Here is a 9,802-nt window from a genome sequence, read left to right on the forward strand (position 1 = left end):
GAGGTGGGGTTGTTCACCAGCTAGCTGATCTGAGAGATCCATATCCACAGGAAGGCTTGTCTCACATGGGAACAATGGAAGGGTGGAATGCAAGCACTGGGGTGTGTGGTGGGGGGGGGGGGACTGCAAGCACGGTGACTAAAGTAAGCCGATCTTGCATCTATTGGATGGTTGGTGAATCTGACTTGGATTGCAGGATACAAACAAACAAGTTTCAGTCAGGAGGGAGTTTGAGGCTGTCCATTCAGGCCCTATGGTGGTGTGTGTGCTATTGAAGAGAGTTGCTTGATGCTGACAATGACAGCAGGATCCCAAAGGTGACCCTGCTGGAGGGCAAGGTGAGCACCATGAGGGTCATTGGGAGAAACAGCTGAAGATGGCAGCTGATGGTGCCAAATTGGTCTACTATTGTGTGAGAACTGTGCTCACCATTGTGTGCTCTGGGGACAACTAAGTTCACTCATCCTGTATGATAGCTATGTCTCTTTGACTCTTGTGTGGTAGTTAGTGTAATAATGGTTCATGTGTGCAAGCAAGGGTGCAAACATATTGGAGGTGAAGGGCAGCATGAGTGTGCCAGAAAGGAAACTGTAATTACTATCTAAGGGGACAAATGGAGTGTACATAATGATTCATTCGGCATCCAGCACTGTCAGAACAGTGCTGGAATCTCTCCTATACCTGGAACTGTTGGGTAATATGGGGAAAACATGTTGTGGTGTGACTCAAGCTAAATGGAACCTACGCAAACAGTGAGCAGCACGAAAAGGGCAATGAGGCACCGCCACGCACCTTTGGTATCGTAGGATTCATGAGGGGACCTGCAGGTGAGCATCATGAGGTGTTGGGGGTAGGAAGGAGAACGCCGGCAGAGGGAAGCGTGCAAGTGAGAAGGGAATGGTTGACGACGGTGAAGGCAAGCCTTAAGCTGTTGACGGTATCCCCTGAAAGCTAGGCAGGTGATAGCTGGGCAACATGGGTGACGCAGTGAGGGAACAGATTTATCTTTGAACAAGAAGCCGGCAGGGAAGTTTGATGAGGTGAACAAAGATGTGAGGGGACGACCATGGGCGAGGGCAGTGATGAGGAAGGGGGAAGGTGGCAGCTCTTGCTTCCCGTATAGGACCTACAAGGCGGCCGAGAGAAATAGAGGAAACACGTGGATGCTGTTGGGGGTTACTTGGGGTCAGTGTAAGATCTAAAGTCCCTTATCGACTCTCTGTACAAAACCTATGCGTTAGAAAGACACTCAATAGCTTTCGCCTGTGTTCAAACTGTGTACGGGGAAATTGCGCCCATCGTTGTGTGATGCGACCTGCGGCTTGGGTGGATGAGATGGGACTGGGACAACTTGCGGCATCAAGGAATCACCAAGTGGTAGAGCAAATAATCACAATTGCAACGTGAAGAACGCATTCACATGCCTAGGCCTCACCTCTCCTCCTCGACCACGCCGTTGATGCTAGCCCGTCTACGCTCGCCAATCTCATCCCACCAAGTGTCCCACTCCTCCTTAGCCCTCGTCCAGCTCTCACTCTCCTCTGCCTCTTCTCGGCCATACACCCCCTTTACCAGGCCTGTCCTTAAGAACGGGCCTAGAGCGTCCACCCATGCGCGGCCAACAAGCAAAAGCACTTTCTTATCCCTCTCTCTCTGTTTTTCTCGTTCGGAGTCGTCTATTTCGAAGCTGGTCCGGCGGGTGACGGTCCCCCATGCCGAGCGGCAGAAGGTGAGGAGAGCGGTAGAGGACGCGCAGAGGGAAGCGTCGAGTGCTTCCAGTAGCGGGGAGAGGAGTGCGGATGGGGCGAGTAGGCGAAGAGAGTTGAGTGTCGTTAGCTGGGAGTTGAGGTACGTCGCCAGTGGTGGGAGAGAAGCGAGGTACGCAGGCGGGTTTTGTGGAGTGAACGTGTGCGCGTGCGTGTGAGTATTAAACAGGGATTCAGGGGCATCGAACGCAAGGAGGAATGTGGACGGCGGCCGGGCGGACTTGCCTGCTGCGGTGAGGGAGGTGGACAGCGTGCTGTCGGCTCGGTGCAAGGAGCGTTGGGTAGCGGAGAGGACGGCTTGTTCGAACAGAGGGGCGAGGAGGGCACGGAAGTCGAGTCCTATTCGAGCGAAGGACGCGGAGCAGTACGACAGCTGGGTGAGGAGGGAGCTGAGTGCGCTTGCGTCCTCTACCAGAGGTAGGGCAGTCTCAAGGGTGCCGATGAGCGTGGACAGCAGGTGATGGGAGAAGGATGTGAGGTAGTCCTGCAGCTCTGGTGTCTTATTCGCCGAGGGTCGGTCGAGGAAGATCGTGGTGTACTGCGTGAGGATGTCGTATGCGCCTTCACGGAACGCGTCTACGTATTTGCGCACATAGCGTGCCGGGTCGACGGAGCGTTCTGGTTCGAGTGCGTGCAGGGAGGCGGAGAGCATCGACATCCTTGAAGTAAGAAAGGCGAGTGCGAGCTCGGGTTCTGTGAGCGGCGCAGGTTGCATTCGTCGTAAGAAATTGATGGCCTTGAAGAGATTTGGGAGCTTCGCAGGCTCGCGAAGGACATGCAGCAGCTGGATGAGCATCTGTCGCATCGTCGCGTCTACTTCGGCGGCTACGTCACGCACGACCTGGACAGAGGGAAACCGCTTGAGAAGGGAAGTGGCATGAGCGGAAAGATCCAATGCTTCTTGGTAATGTCCGTTGCGGACGCAGGTGTCGAGCAGTTGGGGGATCTCGAGGATGTCCAGCAGCTTGTCGGATTGCTCGAGGACAAGGGTGGCACGCTGACGCGATGCCTGGAGAATTTTGGTCTGGTCGGCAAAGGCACGACATTGGGTGTCCAACGCTGGGAGTTCATCGAGCAGAGATGTGAGTGAGGATGAGAGCGAGCCGAGGGAGGATGAGAGCGATGTCGTCGTCTGATGAACAGAGAGGAACGTCCGGTATTCCCTTTGACACAGACCAGTGAGCTCGCTGGTGATCGTCGCCGACTCAGTCGTCAGCTGGCTTGGCTCCTGTAAGAGCGTTGGCAGATCAAGAGAGGATATGTAGGAGAGGTAGGACTGCGCCGCCGGCGTCGGGTCCGATGCAGAGATGAGGTCGATGAGCGACGGTGGAAGGTCGACGAGGGTATGCATGACAGGCGACGTCCTCCCTGACGACGTCTCTTCAGCGACGGTCTCCATCCAGAGTAATTTGACGCTCGACGTTGGCAGAAATGGCCGCGAAATCGTCAACAAGTCCGTGTACGTCGACGTGATTCGCCTCGAGGACGCGCCGCCACCGTCGCCCGGGTTTGTGCTCGTCGTCGTCCATTCCCCTTCACTTCGGGTACTCTTATACCTTGTACTCATACCTATGTCTTCTTGTACATTTTTTGCTCGACCATGATGTCGGCGTCTAATACCTGAACACCTGTGTTCTTGAAGAAACGCACTGATACCATCAACTCGACGAACTCAACATCCAGTTCACTCAAAGCCGCGTCCCTCCAATGTGGGTCCAAAGCATGTGAGATCTACGTTGATCTTTGACCTTCATTGTAGACGGCCATTGTGGTGACCGCGGTCATGCGAAAGGATCCAACCACACATTTCTCCGTACGTGTTGCCTCGAATCCGTCACATGCCTGTCCAGCTCATCGCCGATCAGACATCAACCCCTCCGCCTCCCCCACCTCCCGTCGAGTTCTTCAAGTCAAGTCCCCCGGCTCGTTGCTCCGGGCGAGACGACATTATTGCCCCCATGGTCCATACTCTTCTCAGTACTCCCGCAGCACACATCGCTCTTGTCGGCACGGGTGGGATTGGCAAAACCACCATCGCGACCAAAGTGCTTCATCACCCGGATATCATAACGCACTTCAGCAACAAACGGATCTTCATGTCGTGCGAAGCGAACAGCACTGTTGACGCTTTGTTGGCTAGTGCCGCTAATTCGCTCAAGATACAGGACCGTTCTGCCTTGCGATTCTCAGTCAGGGAGTGCCTGGCCTCTCTCGAACCCCGCGCGCTGATGGTTATCGACAACTGCGAATCTGCGTGGGACAGCGCTGCGCTAGAAGGGGTGGAGGATATGATGAGCGAGTTCGCTTCCTTGCCGAACCTCAGCCTCGTGTGTACCATCCGAGGCGGAACGACCCCCCCGATTGACTGGTCTCCTGCTTCGACATACCATGTTGGGCCACTCGAACACAAGGCGGCGAAAGAGCTGTTCCGATATGCGTGGGGCAAGTCCCCCGAGCCAGATGAAGAAAACCAGCAAGAGGAAATCCATAACAAGGCGATTGACGGGTTGATCGAGGAGATGGACGGTGTTCCACGACCGCTGGTGATCCTCGCATCTCTCGCTCAGGCGACTCCGCCTCTGCAATTACTCGATTGGTATCGTGCTGAGGGTACGCAAATAGTCAAGAAAGGACGAAGAGGGCGAGATATGGATTTCGACCACTCGACACGCCTATCGATCAATTGTCTCACCATGCAACAACACCCTCACGCGTTGGAAATCCTGCGGCTTATTGCAATCCTTCCGGATGGGGCCGAGAAAGCCCGGTTGGAGGAGATGTTTCCAACCATGACTCGGCAGCGTGAGCTCGGCGAAGCGACTCGTACGCTTCTGCAGCTCGCGCTTGTGGAAGACTATTTTGGCTACCTAAAGGTCCTTGCCCCAATACGCAATTTTATGCAGCATCGATATCCGCCTGCGCAAGCCGCACACTGGCAAGAACTAGAACAGTACTATGAACGTCTGGCCCAAAGCGGGGTGCACGTCGGAAAAAGCCGGGGTGCCGAGTGTATGAAGCGCCCTACCAAAGAATTCCGCAACGTCGTCACTGTCATGCGGCATGCGTTGACAACATCTACTCCGCCAGCACCATTGATCGAAGCTATTGTTGAGTCCGCCCGATTTGCCTGGGTGGCGAAAGAGGATAATTAAGTCGTTCAATTGCTGTCCGAGGCACTCAAGAAGGCCGATGGGACCGCTGGGCTTTCTCAGCTGAAAGCCCCGTTCCTCTTAGCTATCGGTACACTGCAAACGGAACAGAGGGAATATGCTTCAGCCAACACTTCCATCAATGACGCCATAGAATTGTTCAATGAGCAAAAAGAGGACGTTTATGTCACCGACTGTCACCTCGCCCTTGTAGACAACTACTATGCTCAAGAGCTTTGGACAGACGCCAGTATCCACATCAGGCCTGTGGAGACCAAGATGCTTTTCGAAGGGGATAAAGATTTCCTAGGCAAGGCCCAATATCTGCACAGGTTAGGCCGCATACTTCGTCAGCAAGGGGATGTGCAGACCGCACGGAAAACCTTGGACCAGGCGAGCGAGATGTACGAGACGCTGAGTACGAGCTGGATGTCGCAGAGGTGGCAAGGGACGTCTCATGCATACTCTCGGGTGAAGGGAAGACGTTGGAAGCCATGAAGATGCTTGGGAAATCAAGGGCGTCTTATGAACAAGTGGGGTTCGAGAAAATGGTCTACGCATGTGAGAAAGAGATCCAGAAGCTTCAGTCAGGGCCCGTTGTTGATGGCATTGTATAAACCTACGGCACACGTTAAATTAGCCCTAGAACTATCAGTGTATTCTTATGGTATTTATCTGCTCCGCTATTACGGGTACACTCGCTTTTGCTTCAAAGAATGACACCATAGTGCATCGGCGCTTATATTAGCACATCCTCTGTCTCCTGGCAGCAAACCCGGCAACGAGGTGTTTTCACCCACATCCACATGGCAAACATCATGCTGGCAACAAAGCGGCGATTGAACGAATTTCGCACAGTACATATACCCTGACTGTTTCTTGGTGTCTGTGCAGAAGAGGCTGCAACCTTACCCTTCCTTTTACCCTGGCTGCGTTGTCTCCTGTTCCACTCGATATGCCTTACGATTCGAACTGGCTCAGGCATCTTGAGGAAGAACGAGGACGCCTGGAAGCACAGCATACTGAGCTCGAGAACCTCCGACAAGAGGGACAGAAGGAATACGATATGTTGGAAGAAGAACTGAAATCCCTGCATGAAACAATGACCCGCTTATCCAATGAGCTTCAGATGCAGCGGGACAAGCACGCCGACATTATGACGCGTCAGGTGTACCTCATAGACAGGAACGAAACACTGTCGAAGCAACTTGACAAGATACAAACCACACTCGATGATCTTCATATTGGTGTACTTCCGATACAGGATTTTCCACAAGATATTCTTCGGCTAATCATCACGGAAGGGGCGAGCCAGAATCCGAAGTTCCGATGGACCGCCATGGGTACCTGTCGCATTTGGCGCGCCGTTGCCTCGTCGACGCCGATGTTATGGTCTCATGTTTGTGTGCATCTTGGAGATGAGAGGGAAGATATGCTCGAAGTCACTCGCCGGACGTTTCAGCTGGGAGGTCAATCATCCCTCGATCTTGAACTTCGCTTTGGCCCTCGACCATATCCCCGAAACCCTTCACAGCCGCTTCATCCGAACCCACCCCCATCCAATGCATGGCATGTGTCTACACGGCCGGGAACTTGGGGTGTTTCTCACGAAGTTGCCCCATCGATAGCACCAGCTCACGACTTGGCGTGGCAGTTCAACGATGGTGTTGAACGTGATATCTCAATCATGAACCCCAATTACGGCCTCGCTTGCGATTATATTGACTTGATAATACCAAATGTGGCAAGGTGCAAACGTCTTCTTTGGTGGTTCGCCGTGCGACCATCGCCTCTGTTCGGTAACTGGACTTGGGACACATGCTGGCTATATCGGCGAATGCGAGGTGTTTCAATGCCGTATCTAAAAGAACTCGACGTATCTCTCGGTGGATATGGCCTCTGTTCTCTTCGAGAGGGGAAGGTGTGAATCATCATGACAACGCTCTCAAATCACTCTGTCAAGCCGCTCAAAATCTCGTCCACATCACTCTCCGCGACTGCTCCTCCTGGCATCCTTTGCGGACAACATCCCTCACAAGCTTGGAATTGTTCGAATCTCAAGTCGACTTGGACAGCATTCTGTCCACGCTGGACAAACAGCACTCCCTTGTGTGCTTGAAGATCTTCCACTGCCGTATCACAACGACGGCACGAGAATTAGGCTCTCTGGAAGGGGACCCGGCTCTGGAACAGAGGTCCACCGAGGACAATAGACCACCAACCCCAACTGTGCTCCGTTTGAGTATGCTGAAGGAGTTCACTTTCTACTCTAATGCAAAATATATCGCTGGAGAAGCTCACCTGTTCCGTCGGGTCAGGTGTCCGAATCTTATGCGGGCGGTAATGCAATGCAAGAACTGGGAGGCGGTGATGGCGGAAGTGGCCGGGTTTCTGCTCGGGAGCCCCTTGCTCGAAGATCTTGCGATGTCCATCAATTCTCCTGATTCTCTGGCCATATTTTTCCAAACTCTGACGTCCGTCAAAAGATTCGAGGGCATTGGGAGGTCGTACAGGACAGAACTCGGAGCGCGGTTTCTGACAGCCGCATCTGTGCCGGGCACGCTACCCCGGCTCAACCAGTTGGGCTTAGATAGCCCCGCTCCTGCAGCAGATTTCCTGTCATGGGTCCGATGGCGGCAGGAGTCTGATCTTCAACCTCTCACGACGTTCCGAGGGTGTCTGACCGTTTTGACTGAGGATGGTGAGAGCGATGAATGGGCCGACGACAGATGGATCGATGGCCTCACAGAACTGGGTGTCGAGCTGTTAGACGAGAGTTGGGGGTTCCAGAGTAATTAGCAGATGTACAGCTAATTCACGCCCAAAGATTCTTATTTGCAATACGAAAAGGAAATCGGCTTCAAAGGCCGAAGAAGAAGCACAGCCACGCTGAGTTCTTTCTTTGTACTTCCCCTCCTTATGCGCCTAACCTGTCTGAATCGGCCAAAATTGTGCTTCCATGTCCGGACATTTTTAGGGTCCGTGGACGGTGGAAGCAATTAGGTTCCATAGGGCACGGATGTATTTAGATTAGGTCCCGCTGACAAATATTTGGTCTTGTATAGAGAGCCAATCTATGTCCACACATTAACGGTGTTACTGTGTTTACTGCTGTTAACAACAGGCCACAACACTGGTAATGGTCAGGCCAATGGTTGATCCCATGTACAGCTGCTCTATGTCTGCAGGTTTATGGCATTAACACCTTTATTGCCATTAATGACAGGCCACAGCACTGGTAATGGTAAGGCCAACAGTTGATCCCATGTACAGCCACTCTAAGTCCACAGGTTAATGGTGTTAATGGATGTATTGCCATTAACAACAGGCCATGGAACCATTAACCATAAGGCCAATGGTTGCTCCCATGCAGTCATTAAAAGGCTCATCCACATGCATTCTCCTCTCCCTCACTGTTCTTCTCTCCTCTCACTCTCCACCTCCAACAAGTCTCAACTTCTAGTCACTGTCAACAATGCCTCCCAGAGGGACCAACACCATTGATACCATTGTTACTGACATTGATGCACCACGCTTGAGTCTAGCTGCATGGAGGAGAGAAGAGGCTGACTGGTGGGCTGCCCTCTGCAAGTTCTGGTCAGTGGATGACAGAGAGTGTCTGTCAGGGCACCAGCTCATTGCTTGGTCAAGAGACATGACTGAGCCTTTATGACATGGAAGTAGCTGGTATACCTTGGCATGTGCTGGAACCTGCTGGAAGGATTGGATAGTCAGGTGACCTGCTGTGCATGGCTGTGCATGACCTCATATGACCTCATCCTTGGTCATATGACAATGAATGCAAACAACTCACCAATCTTGAGATACTCAACTCCCTCTCGAATTCCTGTGCAAATGTCAACTCAACCCCTCCTCTCTTATGTCTGTTTGTCCAAATGGTCTTCAATACTTTATTGAGGTGTTCAAATAGGAAGGTCCAGAATCCTTGGGCTGGGCCAAAACAACGGACTTGGGCTGCCATATGCATTACCCAATGAAAGGTTGGGTGACATTGATTTTGCCATAAATCTGGAAGACAGGTAAGCTTGATCCAGGGGGAAGGGGGTCCTCAATGAGTTAAGTGGGTGTGTGGTCTCTCTGGGGGCAACACAACCACTCACAAGCCAATGACACTCACTTCAACATATTCCTCAAAAAAATCCTTGTACAGCTGGCCAGCTGTTAGGGCAACACAGGCTGACTAAGTCTGCTCACCTAAGAGTGCCAAGAGTCTAAGCAGGCAACAAGGAAGTGGAGTAGACCTGATGACTAAGACCTATCTACAGTATAGGTACCTGTGGATGATCCTAAGAGACCAAGTCTGAAGAGACAGTCCCCAGGCAGAGTAGGCCTTATATTTATACCTCTGTGGTGGAACCTGCTAGAACATCTTGCTTACTCAGCCTAGTCAGGTGATCAGGTGATATGACCAAGGATGAGGTCATATGAGGTTCATGCACAGCCATGCACAGCAGGTCACCTGACCATCCAATCCTTCCAGCAGGTTCCAGCACATGCCAAGGTATACCAGCTACTTCCATGTCATAAAGGCTTAGTCATGTCTCTTGACCAAGCAATGAGCTGGTGCCCTGACATCACCCCCCCTTCTAGACATGCTGTCCCAGCATGTTGATACTCCTTCTTCTGCTTTTCCCTTCTTCTTTCCAGATGTCCAATCAAAGAGAACCCTATCAGGTGGTATAGTATAGTTAATGAGTGGTTGGAAGTGAAGCCTATCAAAGGTGATGGCTGAAATCCTTCTGGGAGCAGAGGGGTAAAGCCTATGGAAATCTGCAATAGCCTTTTTAGCATTGCCTAGATTTCCTAAAGGCTCCCAAGTGTTCTCAGAGGGAGGATACCCCTTCCACTTGATAAGGTACTGGAGGG

The 9,802-nt window shown here is 52.3% G+C and overlaps 3 protein-coding genes across 3 annotated transcripts; 2 read left to right on the forward strand and 1 right to left on the reverse strand.

Annotated features, from left to right (window-relative positions):
• Positions 1 to 730: 730 nt before the first annotated feature.
• DACRYDRAFT_99740 (Dor1-domain-containing protein) lies at positions 731 to 3,333 on the reverse strand (the record flags this gene model as incomplete). The annotated part of the gene is made up of 3 exons (XM_040777619.1): positions 731 to 741; positions 793 to 821; positions 1,436 to 3,333. The coding sequence occupies 3 exons, from the start codon at positions 3,331 to 3,333 to the stop codon at positions 731 to 733; spliced, it is 1,938 nt and encodes a 645-aa protein (XP_040629588.1).
• An 884-nt stretch (positions 3,334 to 4,217) lies between these two features.
• DACRYDRAFT_21703 (uncharacterized protein) lies at positions 4,218 to 5,593 on the forward strand. The gene has a single exon (XM_040772508.1). The coding sequence runs from the start codon at positions 4,286 to 4,288 to the stop codon at positions 4,916 to 4,918; it is 633 nt and encodes a 210-aa protein (XP_040629589.1). The 5' UTR covers positions 4,218 to 4,285; the 3' UTR covers positions 4,919 to 5,593.
• A 277-nt stretch (positions 5,594 to 5,870) lies between these two features.
• Positions 5,871 to 7,714, forward strand: DACRYDRAFT_106759 (uncharacterized protein; the record flags this gene model as incomplete). The annotated part of the gene is made up of 2 exons (XM_040768325.1): positions 5,871 to 6,816; positions 6,879 to 7,714. 2 exons carry the CDS (start codon positions 5,871 to 5,873, stop codon positions 7,712 to 7,714), a joined length of 1,782 nt encoding a protein of 593 aa, XP_040629590.1.
• Between the last annotated feature and the right edge of the window lie 2,088 nt (positions 7,715 to 9,802).

Source organism: Dacryopinax primogenitus (genome assembly GCF_000292625.1).
Source record: "Dacryopinax primogenitus strain DJM-731 SS1 chromosome Unknown DACRYscaffold_7, whole genome shotgun sequence".
NCBI lineage: Eukaryota > Fungi > Basidiomycota > Dacrymycetes > Dacrymycetales > Dacrymycetaceae > Dacryopinax > Dacryopinax primogenitus.

Coding starts and splice junctions, on each gene's coding strand:
- DACRYDRAFT_21703 (XM_040772508.1), top strand. CDS start 4,286: ATGGACGGTGTTCCACGACCGCTGGTGATCCTCGCATCTCTCGCTCAG.